The sequence below is a fragment of the Mizuhopecten yessoensis genome, unplaced genomic scaffold (genome assembly GCF_002113885.1).
Source record: "Mizuhopecten yessoensis strain PY_sf001 unplaced genomic scaffold, ASM211388v2 scaffold6863, whole genome shotgun sequence".
Lineage (NCBI taxonomy): Eukaryota > Metazoa > Mollusca > Bivalvia > Pectinida > Pectinidae > Mizuhopecten > Mizuhopecten yessoensis.
The window spans coordinates 32,736-52,183 of record NW_018406762.1 but is presented as its reverse complement, the minus strand read 5'-3'; the positions used below and the strand labels follow the sequence as shown (position 1 = coordinate 52,183).

Here is a 19,448-nt window from a genome sequence, read left to right as displayed (position 1 = left end):
GTTAATATATTGGTGTTTTTTTAATAAGAATGTCTGTCCCACTGCGGACAAAATGTTCACTGTCATTTCCCGTACATTAAGTACATGTAGGCCCTTTTTTCAATTTCGCTAGGGGCACATCTGTAGCAGTGTACCGGTGACCAGATATAGCGACAGTAAAAGGAGGTCCAGGGTTCGAACCCTGGCATGGCCTTTTAAAATGGACAATCATAGTACTGTTTTTGAATGTTTAGGTTGTTTGTGTACAGTATTGTATCTTTATAATTTTTTCACAGAAGTTCCGCAAAATAAATTATGGTTTTCTTTTCAGAAATCATTTATGAAAGTTATACAGTGATACCAAAAATAATGACTGCAATATCTAGTTGCAGTTTTCGTCCGTGGGACGGGGATCCTTCAAATAGCTTTGGTGATTTATGTTATTTAGTGTATATGTTTTATTCTCGGAGTAAGTTCGCAACACTTGGAATGCGGAGAACGATATATTTTATATATATGATTTGCTACTATTTTGAAACTGGCTTTAGATGCGTTACAATTCTCGAAGTCACACGTATATATTAAAATTATGATATAAATAAAAAAGAACTAATAATGTTTGTAATAAAATTAAACGACAGTATTTTTACGTGTGAGTTATTAGTATGCAAGAGCTGTGCACATTAAACATTGCTTAAAACAAATGAATAGACGACAGGGAATTTAAAGAAATCTATAATTGCAATAAAAACTGTAACCACTAATTTCATGATTTAATGTGTGAAAACCATGTTGATCGTTCAATGGACGGCAAGTCGTAAGTGTGTGTAGCACACCTTACCCTTCCAAGTGACGATAACATTTGCGTGTATATGTGAGTTACGTCATCTACTCATATATCGAGTGGAATAACGTAGAAAACGTACGCGTAGAACATTTTGTCATCGATGTTATTCCTGAAGCAGCATCGTTATGAAAGATGAAATGCCTGAGATAGCTTGAGACAAAATGTTTTGATGTCTAACGAGAGGTTTCAAGATACGATTAAAATATTTTGTTATGTATATCTGCGGGAAAAAATATTGACTGGAAAGAAATCATAATAGAATCACTAGCAATTAAGATGGGCGCCACATTGTGAATGAGACTAGAAAGCCAATTTGGTCTTTTGTACATCAAACGTTCTGCTTCAGCGTAACGGTAGAATTGACCGGCTTTGAAGTCGAATGTCGACCTTCTGTAATCTTGAAAAGACAGGTATCAGTCTGGCGATTAATCTTTTTTCAATCTGAGACCAATCAAATACCCAGCCGCATGCCTTCGATTTTGCTGTGACATATTCCAGGGGTGCAGAGAGTAAGGGTGCGGCCTTGCATGGAGCATCGATGATGGAGTGTTTGCAGAAAATATGAGAAACAACAGAATGATGAACACTTGCTGATCGTTTTTAAAGCTGGGTTTGAAAAAAATGAATGTATAAATAGGATAAAAAATTTGAAATATTTCCTTTAAATATGTACTGAAGGGAATAGGAAACGGAATACATTTACACCGTCATAAAAGTGAATGCACACGACACCAAGCGAGTACAAACTCTAGACGCGTCCAGAAGCTGGAGCGTAAACAATGTGCATGCAAAGTTCATCATCTGACCATCCTAGGGAGGCCTCCCTGGCAAAGTTCTCATACCGGGCTAAAATTGCCTTGTCAAATGTCAAGCCCTTATCAAGACGTAGTAGTTATTGACCGGATGCTTTCCCACAGGTATATAACTTCCTATCTGTCATCTGATTTTGACTTTTCTCCAGGTTAAATTTGCCCACCCCTACATAATGTGTCACTGATGTACACACTGCCAGTGACTATATAAACCGTGCGACTTTCCCCAACTATTCATTGTCAATACATTTTGTGTCTAAGCTCCAATTTGTTCACAGGCAGATAACGTAGCCGTAATTAGGGATAGGTCAGCCACGCCTGATCTGCTATTAGACTGAAGAAGGATATTTGTTTGCTAGTGAAGGTGTTGCCATGGTGAAAGCTTTCATCGAAAAATGATGCAAATTTCGATCTATTAGTAATCAATATGTTTTTTAGGTGAAAACAATGGTCTGTTGTCGTCTAAGACATTGCCCACTTGTTATTGTTTCTTGTTTAACATTTTACTTTACCTTACGATGTCTTAACAGGTTAATGTTACGCTTGCGCGCTTCATTGAGTTTGCCTTTATCAAGCTGTCATTCATATTGCCTATGAATGCCAACTGAAAGCAGTCCAATGACCAGTGTAAAAACAGAGTGCTGTGGTCACAGAATTCCTTCTGTTAGGACGTTTAAACTATATGCATACAATTTATTTTATAATACTTCAAATATTTTGGCATTGTTTTTATTATAATTTCAATCAATTGGTGATATTTGTGAAGCTATAATCAATACTGTCTGAGCCGAAAGAACAGGAATTGTGAAATTTCATTGTGATGTCGTTTGGCACTCAAGATTTACCTGTTAAACACGTGTTACAGATATGAGATTCCACATTTGGTTTTCTAGTCTTTTTCTCAGTAATGATTCAAATCAATGTTCAAACAAGATAAACTATAAAACATTTATAGCAATGTCCAATGTATAAAGTGATGTAATGTTATATGTTAGACCCCCGTATGCATCAACATGTGTTATTTCATATAAAAAGCATTAAGCATATATATATATTTACATTTGCATGGCATTGTCACTATATAGCCTCTTTGAAAGCTGTGTCGTTGGTGGGACTTTAATTACCATCCATCACGAGACACAATTCTTAGCGTATTAATACAACACTGGCCGGAACTACAATATCCAATATAAATAAACATGACGGCTGCTGAAATATCGCAGGGCATTGTGAGATTTGATAATGTCATTGTAAATTTATGTGCAAAAAAAAAAAACCAAACAAACAAACACTTTTATTACAACGAAAACAAGACCAATATCGTACAAAATGCACATCGGTTGAAATCACCAATGCCGGCAATGGAAACAATTTTAACGCTCATGCAATTGATCAGAAATATCCTGTTTTACACTGCAGTGGTCAACAGGGGTTCGTTACAAATGTCTGAAATACACATATTCTATAGACCTACTGACACATATGTTACAGACCTACTGATATGAGTTACAGCACACATAAACATTTCAGACATTTGTAACGAACCTGTACTCCGTCACAAGATCACTCACTTCAAACGCTATCAGGTTTACGCGTCTCGCATCTATACGTTTCCTCAGTTTAATTCTGACGACAGGTCAAATAACGAGGCTGTTATAGAATCTACCGACTGTTCCCATACAATCAACAAATAAATTCACGCCTGGATTCTTCACAAAAAAATCCAAAAATAACTCCCTCGTGGAGGGCAAGGTCGAATTTACGGTGTTCACTGTATTTTTCCATACGGGAAATTTGTTCCGGGGGAAAATCGAAACAATTTAAAATCTAACTTTCAGCTCGGAGTTCTATTGATAAACTTAAATCACCTTATACATATCATACGCAATTGTATTGATACTGAATTGTGGAATAAAATTGAAGTGTTTGTTAAAATTTCAAAGTACTGCTTTGTTTGCCAATCAGCACGCGACAAAACGCTGTTCAAACTGTTGAACGAAATTGTGTGGACTGTCGATAAGGCGGGCATTTTTAATTTTAAATATAAATTATGAGTTAAAAAAGAACATAAGAGGCAGAGAAAACGTAAATATAAGTATTGAACTGTTTTCGTGTGGTATTTATTATCTATTTGAATGACACAGCTTTGCGCATTATGATTTGTTTGCTTGCAAAGCTGTGTCGTTCAAATAGATCATAAATACCATACAAAAACAGTTCAATGCTTAAGTGTATGCATAATACGTCAGTTGTGGAATACCGGTATAGTGTACCCTTATTGAAATAATTCCAACTCACAGGGAAGACGCCATGTTTAACTTTAATGCATCACATGTTGATGCAAATAAATCTTACTAAATGCATCAGAAATGGTTAATATGTTCCACACCTCTACTTGCGGGCGCACATGTGAAAACCGGAAGTAGCCATATACCAATAACTCTCTGACCTATATTAATGAAAATTGGTTTGCAGGGCTATTATTAGATGCTCTACAAGAGTATTACACATATGTTTGTGCGCCGACCCAGTGTACATATTACATACATATTTTTCAAAGGATGTTATTAAGAAATACCTTGAAATCCGGTGTATAGTATAACCCACCATGGTTATGGTGGTATGTCTTCCTCGGGCGAAAACATGACTGATTTTTTTTTACTATTCTACTATACATGTAATTTAATATATTTGTTTACGTGATAACGATATGAATATCTTCAGTTTTCAGTTGGGTGCACAAACGCATGTGATATTGTACAGCATATGATAACAACACTACGATCCACATTTTAACCACATGGGTCAAAGATATGTTGATTAATGTATGCATATGACTACATCCGGGTTTAGGTATATGACGCATGTAAGTCAGATTGATTTACCGCAACATGTTGTGCATTAAGGCGGCTTCTTTAAAAGTTGGAGTTACTCCCATCAGGGTATGCTATACCCTCCACCACTGATTTACCATATGGTTTCAGATGTATATGTTTAATGTTACATTGTTGCATTAAGACGCGTTAAGGATCCGCGTTCCACTGTCAGAAACAGTTAATACGCTATGGAATTCTCCTCCAGTAATATACGATTGAATTGATAAATCGTCTCTAAAATGAAAACCATACTTTGCTGGACTTAACGTAAAAGAAACAATACGAAAAACATGACCAGTAACAGTGTCTTGAACGAAACAAATCAGTGAGGCTTGACTGGGATTCTAACCCACGTCTTGAGATTGCTAAACAATCGCTCTTTTTTATCTTTTGATTGTATTTGTCTAAGCAAAAAGTGCCTCCTAGGTTTGGTCCAATACGGTTCCTCACAAATCATATAAAACTATTATAATAATAAGTAGTAATTCGAGTTTCTTATATACCGCTTCATCACAACCTAGTTCGTAGGTCGTCTCAAAGCGCTTCACTAATTTTGTATCCGTAGTAATAGGGCCTTTGCAACCAGCCAATATCTTTCTCAACTCCCTGGGGAGCATACAGCCGGTGCTGCCATTTCGGCGCTCATAGCTAGCATTCAACCATTACCAGCACTGCCCAACCACGTTCTCATTTACAGCTGAGTAGACTGGAACAAGCGGAATAAAGTATCTTGTCCAAAGATACAACACATTTCCGTGACGTGACTCGAGCCCACAACCCGTCGATCACGAGCCCGTCGTCCTACCCCTAGAGACTACAGTGCCTCCTAAAACAATATTCTAAAGCACAAATAGCAAATAAAAGAAACGCGCATGTTTTTTATGATGTCGCTAACAACGTGTTTACTGTTTTCACTCTCTATACGTGCATACATTAACTACAAGAAATGTTCTTTTCTGTAGGAGAAGGAGATTTTTTTTTTTAAATCTTGACATGGGAAATGGGCAGAAAAAAAAAAGAAAATAAACTGTTTGGAAGATATTTTCATTATATAATTTATACTTCACGCACCGATAAGGTGATGTTTTATTGTCAGCACTCTCGATCAATTTATTCCTGTCCAATATTAAGTTTTAGACACATCGTATGTATAACCATTTATCTCCCTTACACAAAAAAAACTGTAACCGTCATCATTTGTTCGGTCTCAAGCACGGATAGCCAATAGGCCGCTTAAATGCATGGGGGGAAAGCCGCTTATACTCTAGAACACAGGCAAACCAGTTTCTACCGAGCATGATCAATACACGCTTGATACATACCTGTGTGCGTTTAGCGCATGTTATCAGTCGTCAAACAAACACTTCCTGTTAAACACTTACAAAAGGGGGCATCTACAGGTTTGATATTGCGGAATTCTTTGGGAAAAAATCATATGCACCAGAGTTGAAGTATTATGTGAGATTATATTTTAATTGATTAGAGGAATAATAAAAACATTGGGCATTAATTCATAAATCCGAAACTATCTGTGGAAGTTGTGTCCACATGTCCTTCCGCAACACCATGTAAATAGGGAATGTGTTCGATAAAAGAGCAAAGACAAATTGTGCATGCACCATGGCGTAGTGCTATGATAAAACAAAAGGAAGTCATGTCCGCATTGCCCTATTCAATAGGACCTATTTCATATGATAAAAACTGCGACAGATTAAGCAAAGATATGACTTTAAGGAATGATTGCACGCGATTCAAGGAAAAAAATAGAGGTCGCTTGTTATTGATTTCTGTTCGCACCTTAGAAAGTAGTAGCGTTCTCAATTCGACATATGTGTACGTGTACAAATACTGTATACAGTGTGCAATGTTAGGGTGTTTGTTACAGCTATGAATACAACTTTATTCTATGTGTATCTCCTACGTAAAAACAAAAGCAAATAAAATGCTGCTGCTTCGGTTTGGGGGACTCATCACAGATTCAAAGAGGGGAGGCGAAATGACAAATATGTCGAAGTTTTAAAAGAGTTTAGCCATTACGAAATACCGTGGTGGGTGTATGGGTACAATGGGTTTGTATCCCTAACCCCGGGATCCGCATAATTATGATACCGTTTTTACCCTTCAAAGAGTTCCTTAAAATGTTGAAATTAGATGTCGTGAATCACATTCAAGTGATTAATCATAGGATTGGTCCGGGGTCTGTGACATACAACCGAGCGTTTTCTTTTTTGAAAGGAAACCGTTAACTGAACAAACAAGCACATAAATAACAATGACAAGTAAGCCGTTTCCCCTCCCTCCATAAAACTACCAAACCCTAAACCTTATCCAATTAGACGTTATCTAGATAGGTTTCGATATCGATATTTTTTTAGCGGATAGAAAAAAGGCGGGTTTTTATATGACGCAGTAAACAAACAGGTGTGTTAGTTTAAAGTCACGTGTAACAGACTTACCTTTAGAGAGATGTATTCATCTTATATATCCACAAACGAATGGAATCTGATTGTAATGTAGGAACAACACAAGGAAATGATATCAGGCAATTTTAAAATGTCGGTGTGTGTGTATTAGTCAGTTTTCTATCTGTCCCTATATGTGGAGCCGTTATCAGGAAACATTCGGGGACGTTATCTGAGAAAACACGGGCAGGTGAACTGGCCAGAGTAATCCCGCAACAGCCAGTGTTAGACACTGATCAGATAGCGACATACACAAATATGGAAGGAGAACAACACAAACACCACCCTGTAGGCTTGTGTGTAGCTGATGGAGGTTGCTGATTATTTCAGAATATTTCGAATGCACATATTCATGGAAACGCTATCCTAATACATTTTATACGTGATTTGTTTGCTTGGATTTCAGTTTCTGTTTCATAGCTTGAGAAATACGATTCATGATATAAACATATTTTTTTTATTTCTTTTTCTTCTAGTTAGAATTCATCTTCACGTTTGATGTTGTCTTGCTGTTTCTCTCATAGTGATCATTTAGGATCTTACATTGTATACAAATTGTTTTCAATTTCTAAAATTGAAACAATAAGATGTCTTCATAACGCTATTTCATTGTCTTTGACCGTTAGCGTGTGATTCCATTGGATATGCATACTGGAATCTGCAAACAGTGGTAGGTATGCCTTTTTATAGTTGTGTGAACCGTTCTAGTGTAGAACGTCAATTAAGACCAGTATTTCACCTTTCCCTTTGTCAGAAATCCCGGGTCAGTCAAAGGTATTGGTTAAGAAGCTTATGTTCACGTAACGTCATTTGAACCCCACCCCCTCTCTCTAGCTAGCCCAAGTATGAAGGGGAGGGGCGCTTATCGAAAACAACTCCACTTACATGTACCCGGATACGACAATGTCCAACGCTATCAAGTGTCATCATTGACACCGTACATATCCTTGCTGTATTGGAACCCTCCTCACGTGGAGCATTTGTGTAAATGGTGAATGTTTGTTTGAAGTACGATCATTCGTAATATTTGTAAGCTTCATTTTCTCTTGAAATATCTGTGTTACTGATATAATAAAATAAGATATTTTTTTCGTATACGTTTAGAACCGTTTGTCCCCTAATAAACCAGTTTTGTTCTTTTTACTATGCTGAACTTCTTTCTGTGTTTTAGAATCATGACAATCTGGTTTTTGTCTACTGCACATCTCGGCGACTGACGAAGGTTTAGTGAAAATGTGCCTTTAAGCTTGATTCATTTTTCAAGGGGCCGTGGTGGCCAAGTGGTTAAGGCATCTGAAATTCTGCTACCACTAGTCCTCCACCGCTGGGTCGCGGGTTCGAGAATAACGTGGGGCAGTCGCTAGGTTCTGTCCGCAGGTCCGTGGTTTTTCTCCGGGTACTCCGGCTTTCCTCCATCACTTAAACCTTGTACGTCCTTTAATGAGGATAGCTGTTAGTAGGAAGTAAAACACAAACAAACCAAATGATTCATTTTTAATGGTTTAATACTAACAACATGAGCAAGATATATGTATTAAACTCTGTTCTCAGTTGACCTTTCACGAAGAGGTGAAGGTCATAGTGAACAATCACTATAAACTTTCTGTGGTGAGTGATGCAGGTAAGCCTCGTGTTCCATCAAGATGAACATTTTTATTGTTTATAATTTAATTACCAGGACAAGAATTTAACAAAAAACAAATTATATCCTTATTTGACCTTTGACATTGACATGAAGGTCACGTGGACTTAAAACAGGACACTGTATATCTTCCCGGTTTGATACAGCTAAACTTTAAGGTTCTTCAAGAAACAGTATATACTATTGTATCGGTATATAATTTATTGATCCGAACTGGATTTTACTGTAATACATTGTATGCTAATTTGACCTTTGACCTAGGGATGAAGGTCACTTCGGCGTAAATACAGTGTACTGCATACCTTCTGTGGGTGATGCAGGCATACGTCATTGTTTTTTTTTAATTAACTGATATAACGGAGATAAGTCTACGAGAAAGGACTGTATTTTGACAAGTAGTAAAGATAAATTTATTCTGAAATAAAAATATGAACTTGTATTCAATTATTACCGGAGATATCGAGTTCTACCAACATCGATATCTTTCACACTATGACCAATGTAAAAAGTAATATTTGTGTTATAGTGTAAAAATATCACATATGGTGTTGACCAATCAGAAGGATAAATACTATTCATTTCATTCGAAGCCGAAGATTTTCTGTTCAAAAGCAAATAAAGCGATGGTAGAATAAACGACGGATTTGGTACATTTTTGCTATAAACACCAATGCAAGTAGCTAGCTACACAGCAAATCTTACCAAAAAATAGCAGAAACAATAAAAGTGTGTGTTGCTGTTTTGTATCAGAGACCATTCAAAATGGCGCGCAACCTTGTTGTCAATCGTGACGTCATTAGCATATATTTAAGGATTAACTTGAATATATTTTTTTATGTTATGGAGATATAACACAAAAAGACGGAGTGTACTCTAAATAAACCGCGAAGCGGTTTATGATGAGAGTACACTCATATCGAAGTATGTGGCTACAGGTACACCTGACTACTCGCATACATGGTGTATTAAGCGTTATCTACCCACCGACGTCGGAACGCGGGTCGGTAGGCAATCGCCTGGTCTGTCGGTTTTTATCGACTTGCCCCTATCTCCTTTCGTCTGAATTCACGGCTCCGACAATCAACATAGACAATCGACATACAATCTGACCTCATTTAATACTTACTCCAGTTTGGTTTCTTCTTACGATTCGGGTCCATGACGCCCAAGTAAACATTTTTATAAGAAGGAAACAAATACATAAATAGATTAATAAATCAGAGTATCAGAAATCGGGAAAAACAAGAATAAAAGGCTTGTTGGATAAACAGTTGTTTTTTTGTAATTATTTCAGATCTACATGATAATTTATTTATTTATTTATTTATTTATTATCAGTCTAGCGTAAACATTACCGGGTGATATTGTATTCACATTTTTTTACTAAGTAGATTTGCGAACTGACTATTTGATAGGGAAATACACATGCATGTATAGACAGACATACTTTGTGTCTATGAAGAATGGACATCTTTTTGCTGTTTTCCACCCATGATTTCCAGCTTTAATTAAACTAAATTGTTTATTTATTTATATAAATGTTCACGGGAAGGTTTTTTTAATATATGTACGGGCACTTTAACAATAATAATACTCAACATCATTTTGGTGGAAGGGAGATAACTCTTGATAAAAAAAAAATGGTTCTAGGGCCTTAGTTTCGCTACTCTACGTCAGACTGCGCTCCGCTATACACTACGTCAGACTGCGCTCCACTATACAAGTTCAAGTTCAATTTGTTTATTTAAGTGTCACATATCACAATTACATTTATGTTCATTAATACATATAAAATACTTGTACAAAATATAAATCAATTCCATTGGTACATATAAAATACTTGCAGTTGACTGTTTCCTAGAACTTAAAATAGTTTGTTTAACATAAAAAAAACAACAACAAAAAACCTTGTAATATGGATCAATATCGACATTAGATTATTGTGAGACTACCCTTTTATTATTATTAACATGTGGGTTGCAGTGACTCAAAGTGCGCTACCTTAGGGTTGGGGAGAGCCCTACCAGCGAAGACAGGTCGCTCTGCGCCACTGCAATCATACGATGTTTTTTTTTTTTTTTTTTTTTTTTTTTTATCAGTTTAAAAAAAGGAATAACAGGTTAAAAGTAATTGAGAAATCGATTGGCTCCAAGCGGTTGGGGAGAGCTCTACCGGCGAGGGCTTCTCGAGGTCCCTTCTTAAGGTTACATTTAATAGTTTAAAACACGGTTAAAAGGGCAAAATTTAGTATTGATCAATAATTAACAAATTAAATAATATTTCAAGGTCTATGACCTATGGTTATAACAGGTTAAAAGGAAATTGAGAAAACGATTAGCTTCAAGCGGTTGGGCCAGTCCCTACTGGCGAGGGCTTTTCGAAGTCCCATCTCAAAGGTACATTTACAACTTTAAAACACGATAGAGAAAAATAAACTTTAAACATTGATCAATGGCTTTAATATATTTAAGAATATTTCAAAGTTAAAGGGAGCTTACCCACTTATAAACCAAACCCCTACATTGATCCCTGGTAAAAAAAATGTATTTTTAAATAAAACATGTAATTTAATGTGATACTCAGCCGGATACGGCTTACGAGACACTAAATAATTAGTTGCATTGTAGTAAAATACTAGACGCACAAAGAACTGCGTCGTCTGTACATGTTATACAAATCATTTGATAGTGGTATGTGTAGTTCCTCAGAAGACATTAAGTACTTGAATGTGTCTGCATCACTAAGATTAGTGAAATCGGTACATATGTTTTTTACCACATCAAATAGAGTTGATCTAATATCATTATGCACAGTACATTTCATTAAAAAGTGGAATTCATCTTCTATACAGTTATTTAGATTTGTACACAATTTACATATGCGTTCTTGAAGAGGAATCACCGGTTTGGTGAATCTACCAGTTTCAACTGCTAGGGGTAGCGAGCCGCATCTAAAATTAAATAGCACCCTTCGTTTGCTTTTCTGGCGAACCAGTTTGACAAATAAGCTAGGTCTTAGCTCTGATTTAAACGTTCTCTAGGTTCTTAATTTATTACCATTTGCATTTAAGCTATCATTCCACACCGATTTGTACCATTCATCAGCATCTAGAATATTTAACTTTTCTTTCACTTTTCCAATCCTGTGTTTGACAGAAAAATTTGAGTTAACGATGTCATTTAAATTCTTATCATTAATCGTTTTTAAAATTCTAGAGTCCCAAGATTTGTTCAGGCCTACTGACCATGTATGTACCTTTTTCATGAGTCTGTTATCATCACAAGATTTTATTCTTAAAAATAAACGTATTATTTCTAAAAACTGATTTACGTTACAAGAGTGCCATCCCATATCGCCTCGTAGTGCCAAGTTACTTGCTCGACAAGAGGTACCTAAAAAAATATCTGCAGGCTTTGTTCATTACGACAGAGACTTCTTTGTATTTATTCACGCCCCATATACCACATCGATAAAAAAAGTACGGGTTCAATTAAAGTATACACTACGTCAGGCTGCGCTCCGCTACACACTACGTCAGACTGCGCTCCGCTATACACTACGTCAGTCTGCGCTCCGCTATACACTACGTCAGACTGCGCTCCGCTATACACTACGTCAGACTGCGCTCCGCTATACACCGTAATTTACAATGATAATGTAAAGTGAAAAGAGTCTTTCAAAATGTCAACACTCTAGGTTTTTTTTAATTTTAAGTTTTTGAAACACCATTTTGATTTTAAATGTTATTTCAGCATATATTTTTTTTGTTTTTTTGTGGTTTGTTTTACACATATTGATGTACTGGCGTTATATATCCACAGACTTTAGTGTTGAAGTTTATACGTTCTACAACACTGCTGTTGTTGTCAGTGGTGTAAGAATGGTTTGAAATAAAGAATCCTATTTAAGTTTTACTTTATACACAAACAATGTACATGTATGTATTAAACGTGTCGCAACGTTTAAAGACCGACAGGTCCCTTTGTCAAGATATGACTGAATCACTCATTTGCGACACGTTTAATAGTAAATTGTCCGTGTACAGAGTAAAACTTCGTTATGGAAAATCCTGAAGAACATAGACGACCAAGTTCGGTTTCCTTCCAATTACTTCACTTTGTAGCCCAAGGCCAATACATCGATCTGCATAGGATCCTGATACCGCTTGTTTGCTTGTTTTGTTTGTTTGTTTTGTTTTGTTTGTTTGTTTTGTTTTGTTTCACGGCCCATCGACAATGCGGGCCAAACAATCACAGAAATGAATACATCAAACTAGAAATATAACGGTTTAAACATTTAAAAGGTGTAAACATTTATCAACAGGGAACGAATCGGTTGTAAATCACATCAGATCTTATTATAAAGATCAGTTGAGTGTAAATAATCACATATTGATTGAACAGAAACTGTATCAATTACTGGGATACAGGGTATTTTGAATGAGGATCTGCAGGCCATCTACATCCGCCTGGTACAGCATTATCTACCAGGGACCTGTTCGTTTATGCTAAACAACCGGTTTGTCCGTTTTTAAATGTAACAACCAGTCTGAAAGCAGCGTCAGATTTTTAATAAACGAACAACTGTAGTCCGACCGGTTCAACCGTTTCACTTGCTGCTGAAGTCACGTGACCCCTGCAGATCCTACAGAGATATGCAAATCTAGGTATGTAGTCTTGTGTCGCGAACAAAAGTTCAGAATGCATTGTGTCGTTCTAGACCAACGACTTTATTATGTCTTGTACACCGTCGCCTCTTCTTCAGAAAAGTAAGATGAGTGTTCTTTACATTCGGTAATGACTTTCGCATTTATAATTTTATCATAATCTCATATCTAATGTCTTGTAATCTATCTGTAATTAGGTCATAGTTATATAAATAATCTACGTTATTTAACTGTCTTGTAGTCTGTCTGTAATTAGGTCATAGTTACATAAATAATCTACGTTATCTAACTGTCTTGTAGTCTATCTGTAATTAGGTCATACTTATATAAATAATCTACGTTATCTAACTGTCTTGTAGTCTGTCTGTAATTAGGTCATAGTTATATAAATAATCTACGTTATCTAACTGTCTTCTAGTCTGTCTGTAATTAGGTCATAGTTATATAAATAATCTACGTTATCTAACTGTCTTGTAGTCTATCTATAATTAGGTCATAGTTATATAAATAATCTACGTTGTCTAACTGTCTTCTAGTCTGTCTGTAATTAGGTAATAGTTATATAAATAATCTACGTAATCTAAATGTCTTGTAGGCTGGCTGTAATTAGGTCATAGTTATCTAAATAATCTACGTTATCTAAATGTCTTGTAGTCTGTCTGTAATAAGGTCATAGTTACATAAATAATCTACGTTATCTAAATGTCTTGTAGTCTGTCTGTAATAAGGTCATAGTTATATAAATATTCTACGTTATCTAACTGTCCTGTAGTCTGTCTGTAATAAGGTCATAGTTACATAAATAATCTACGTTATATAACTGTCTTGTAGTCTGTCTGGAATTAGGTCATAGTTACATAAATAATCTACGTTATCTAAATGTCTTGTAGTCTGTCTGTAATTAAGTCATAGTTATATAAATAATCTATGTTGTCTAACTGTCTTGTAATCTATCTGTAATTAGGTCATGGTTATATAAATAATCTACGTAATCTAAATGTCTTGTAGGCTGGCTGTAATTAGGTCATAGTTATATAAATAATCTATGTTGTCTAACTGTCTTGTAGTCTGTTGGGAATTAGGTCATAGTTATATGAATAATCTACGTTATCTAAATGTCTTGTAGTCTATCTGTAATTAGATCATAGTCATATAAATAATCTACGTTGTCTAACTGTCTTGTAATCTATCTGTAATTAGGTCATAGTTATATAAATAATCTACGTTGTTTAACTGTCTTGTAGTCTATTTGTAATTAGGTCATAGTCATATAATTAATCTACGTTGTCTAACTGTCTTGTAGTGTATCTGTAATTAGGTCATACTTATATAAATAATCTACGTTATCTAACTGCCTTGTAGTCTGTCTGTAATTAGGTAATAGTTATATAAATAATCTATGTTGTCTAACTGTCTTGTAGTCTATCTGTAATTAGGTCATAGTCATATAAATAATCTACGTTGTCTAACTGTCTTGTAGTCTGTCTGTAATTAGGTCATAGTTATATAAATAATCTACGTTATCTACCTGTCTTGTAGTCTGTCTGTAATAAGGTCATAGTTATATAAATATTCTACGTTATCTAACTGTCTTGGGTCATAGTTATATAAATAATCTACGTTATCTAACTGTCTTGTAGTCTGTCTGTAATAAGGTCATAGTTATATAAATATTCTACGTTATCTAACTGTCTTGTAGTCTGTCTGTAATTAGGTCATAGTTAAATAAATAATCTACGTTATCTAAATGTGTTGTAGTCTGTCTGTAATTAGGCCATAGTTATATAAATAATCTACATTATCTAACTGTCTTGTAGTCTGTTTGTAATTAGGTCATAGTTATATGTCTTGTAGTCTATCTGTAATTAGGTCATAATTATATACATAATCTACGTTATCTAAATGTCTTGTAGTCTGTCTGTAAGTAGGTCATAGTTATATAAATAATCTATGTTACCTTACTGTCTTGTAGTCTGTCTGTAATAAGGTCATAGCTATATAAATATTCTACGTTATCTAACTGTCTTCTAGTCTGTCTGTAATTAGGTCGTAGTTATATAAATAATCTACGTTATCTAAATGTCTTGTAGTCTGTCTGTATTTAGGTCATAGTTATATAAATACTCTACGTTATCTAAATGTCTTGCAGTCTGTCTGTAATTAGGCAATAGCTATATAAATAATCTACGTTATTTAACTGTCTTGTAGTCTGTCTGTATTTAGGTCATAGTTATATAAATACTCTACGTTATCTAAATGTCTTGCAGTCTGTCTGTAATTAGGCAATAGCTATATAAATAATCTACGTTATTTAACTGTCTTGTAGTCTGTCTGTAAGTAGGTCATAGTTATATAAATACTCTACGTTATCTAAATGTCTTGCAGTCTGTCTGTAATTAGGTCATAGATATATAAATAATATACGTTATCTAAATGTCTTGTAGTCTGTCTGTATTTAGGTCATAGTTATATAAATACTCTACGTTATCTAAATGTCTTGCAGTCTGTCTGTAATTAGGCAATAGCTATATAAATAATCTACGTTATTTAACTGTCTTGTAGTCTGTCTGTCATTAGGTCATAGTTATATAAATAATCGACGTTGGCTAACTGTCTTGTAGTCTATCTGTAATTAGGGCATAATTATATAAATAATCTACGTTATCTTACTGTCTTGTAGTCTGTCTGTATTTAGGTCATAGTTATATAAATAATCTATGTTACCTTACTGTCTTGTAGTCTGTCTGTCATTAGGTCATAGTTATATAAACTTGTAGTCTATCTGTAATTAGGGCATAATTATATAAATAATCTACGTTATCTAAATGTCTTGCAGTCTGTCTGTAATTAGGTCATCGTTATATAAATAATCTACGTTGGCTAACTGTCTTGTAGTCTATCTATAATTAGGTCATAGTTATATACATAATCTACGTTATCTAACTGTCTTCTAGTCTGTCTGTAATTAGGTCATAGATATATAAATAATATACGTTATCTAAATGTCTTGTAGTCTGTCTGTAAGTAGGTCATAGTTATATAAATAATCTATGTTACCTTACTGTCTTGTAGTCTGTCTGTAAGTAGGTCATAGTTATATAAATACTCTACGTTATCTAAATGTCTTGCAGTCTGTCTGTAATTAGGTCATAGGTATATAAATAATCTACGTTATTTAACTGTCTTGTAGTCTGTCTGTATTTAGGTCATAGTTATATAAATACTCTACGTTATCTAAATGTCTTGCAGTCTGTCTGTAATTAGGTCATAGGTATATAAATAATCTACGTTGTCTAAATGTCTTGTAGTCTGTCTGTATTTAGGTCATAGTTATATAAATACTCTACGTTATCTAAATGTCTTGTAGTCTGTCTGTAAGTAGGTCATAGTTATATAAATAATCTATGTTACCTTACTGTCTTGTAGTCTGTCTGTCATTAGGTCATAGTTATATAAAGAATCTACGTTATCTAACTGTCTTCTAGTCTGTCTGTAATTAGGTCGTAGTTATATAAATAATCTACGATATCTAAATGTCTTGTAGTCTGTCTGTATTTAGGTCATAGTTATATAAATAATCGACGTTGGCTAACTGTCTTGTAGTCTATCTATAATTAGGTCATAGTTATATACATAATCTACGTTATCTAAATGTCTTGCAGTCTGTCTGTAATTAGGCAATAGCTATATAAATAATCTACGTTATCTTACTGTCTTGTAGTCTGTCTGTCATTAGGTCATAGTTATATAAATAATCGACGTTGGCTAACTGTCTTGTAGTCTATCTGTAATTAGGGCATAATTATATAAATAATCTACGTTATTTAACTGTCTTGTAGTCTGTCTGTCATTAGGTCATAGTTATATAAATACTCTACGTTATCTAAATGTCTTGTAGTCTGTCTGTAATTAGGCCATAGTTATATAAATAATCTACATTATCTAACTGTCTTGTAGTCTGTTTGTAATTAGGTCATAGTTATATGTCTTGTAGTCTATCTGTAATTAGGGCATAATTATATAAATAATCTACGTTATTTAACTGTCTTGTAGTCTGTCTGTAAGTAGGTCATAGTTATATAAATAATCTATGTTACCTTACTGTCTTGTAGTCTGTCTGTCATTAGGTCATAGTTATATAAACTTGTAGTCTATCTGTAATTAGGGCATAATTATATAAATAATCTACGTTATCTACCTGTCTTGTAGTCTGTCTGTAAGTAGGTCATAGTTATATAAATAATCTACGTTGTCTAACTGTCTTGTAATCTATCTGTAATTAGGTCATAATTATATAAATAATCTACGTTATTTAACTGTCTTGTAGTCTGTCTGTCATTAGGTCATAGTTATATAAACTTGTAGTCTATCTGTAATTAGGTCATAGTTATATAAATAATCTACGTTGTCTAACTGTCTTGTCACTTCTCGGTACTGTAGGAATCTGTTTAGTGGCTTAGGCAGTTTGGTTCCGCTTGGTTAAAAGAACTCTCGAATATGTATGGGATGGTTCTTATGACGAACTGTCAAATGTTGTGTAAAGGGTGACGTAAGTAGCAGTCAGAATTGTATCTAAACATCAACTTTATATATTTTACAACAATTATTAAACAAATTATTCAACTTATATTAATCACTCTTGTTGGCCAAGATGTAAGCAATCGCGGGTCTTAATGTGGCAGAAAACCGGAGTACCCAAATAAAACCCACTTTTCTCTTATCTGTAACAAAAGGATTGTCGATCATGTAGCAAAAGGATTGTCGATCATGTAACAAAAGGATTGTCGATCAAGTAACAAAGGGATCGTTGATATTGTAACAAAAGGATTGTCCATCAAGTAACAAAAGGATTGTTGATAATGTAACAAAAGGATTGTCGATCGAGTAACAAAAGGATTGTCGATCGAGTAACAAAAGGATTGTCGATCGAGTAACAAAAGGATTGTCGATCGAGTAACAAAAGGATTGTCGATCATATCATGTAACAAAAGGATTGTCTATCATGTAACAAAAGGATTGTCTATCATGTAACAAAAGGATTGTCAATCAAGTAACAAAAGAATTGTCTATCAAGTATCAAAGGGATTGTCGATCATGTAAAAAAAGGATTGTCGATCAAGTAACAAAGGGATTGTTGATATTGTAACAAAAGGATTGTCGTTCATGTAACAAAAGGATTGTCGATCAAGTAACAAAAGAATTGTCTATCAAGTAACAAAGGGATTGTCGATCATGTAACAAAAGGATTATCGATCAAGTAACAAAAGAATTGTCGATCAAGTAACAAAAGGATTGGCGATCAAGTAACAAAGGGATTGTGGATCATGTAACAAAAGGATTGTCGATCAATTAACAAAAGAATTGTCTATCAAGTAACAAAGGGATTGTCGATAATGTAACAAAAGGATTGTCGATCAAGTAACCAAAGAATTGTCTATCAAGTAACAAAGGGATTGTCGAGCATGTAACAAAAGGATTGTCGATCAAGTAACAAAGGGATTGTGGATCATGTAACAAAAGGATTGTCGATCATGTAACAAAAGGATTGTCGATCAAGTAACCAAAGGATTGTCGATCATGTTACAAAACCAGCTCTAAAATGACTTATGACACCATCGGTTTCATGAAAAGTTTGGTTTGGTTTGATTTTGTTTAACGTCCTTTTAACAGCTAAGGTCATTTAAGGACGTGCTTCCATGTGTGTAGTGTATGCCGGATAAAGGGTATGTTGGTGTACTTGCCTCCTTGTGATAGCGCTATCTCACTGAAATACCATGCCGAAGACACCCAGCACAGCATCCCACCAGGTCACATTATACTGATAACGGGTGAACCAGTCGTTGCCATTACCCTAAATGCTGAACCTATGAAAGGGCGGTAAAAATAGCATGTTTTAACATTTGATAAAACTACGACAAACATATTTATTATTAAATTGTTATATTTATATATGACATTATCAGATACACAATATTACTAATTTCATAAAACACTATTACAAACGACCTAATGACGTACACACCAATACAAAGCTGATCAATAATGTAAAAATGGCTTTACAATGCCCGTATGTAAATTAGCATAAAGCCAATTATCTTTTTTTTAAAAAGTATGTACACTTCAACATATCAAACCTATGGTAAGGAAATCGCACAGCTCTCCAT

The 19,448-nt window shown here is 34.7% G+C and overlaps 1 protein-coding gene across 2 annotated transcripts in view; it reads right to left on the bottom strand.

Moving 5' to 3' along the window:
• Nucleotides 1-7,196, bottom strand: part of LOC110452740 (contactin-like) — a 46,492-nt gene extending 39,296 nt beyond the window's left edge. The window contains exon 1 of one of the 2 annotated variants that reach the window (XM_021501387.1): nucleotides 6,971-7,196. Coding sequence is in view for 1 of the 2 variants with exons in the window: in XM_021501386.1 (XP_021357061.1) it covers nucleotides 4,217-4,248 (32 nt within the window). In the remaining variant the exon portion in view is untranslated. Of the gene's footprint in view, nucleotides 1-4,216; nucleotides 4,293-6,970 lie in introns of those variants that run through there. The other variant, XM_021501386.1, reaches the window with a different exon arrangement.
• Nucleotides 7,197-19,448: the final 12,252 nt, after the last annotated feature.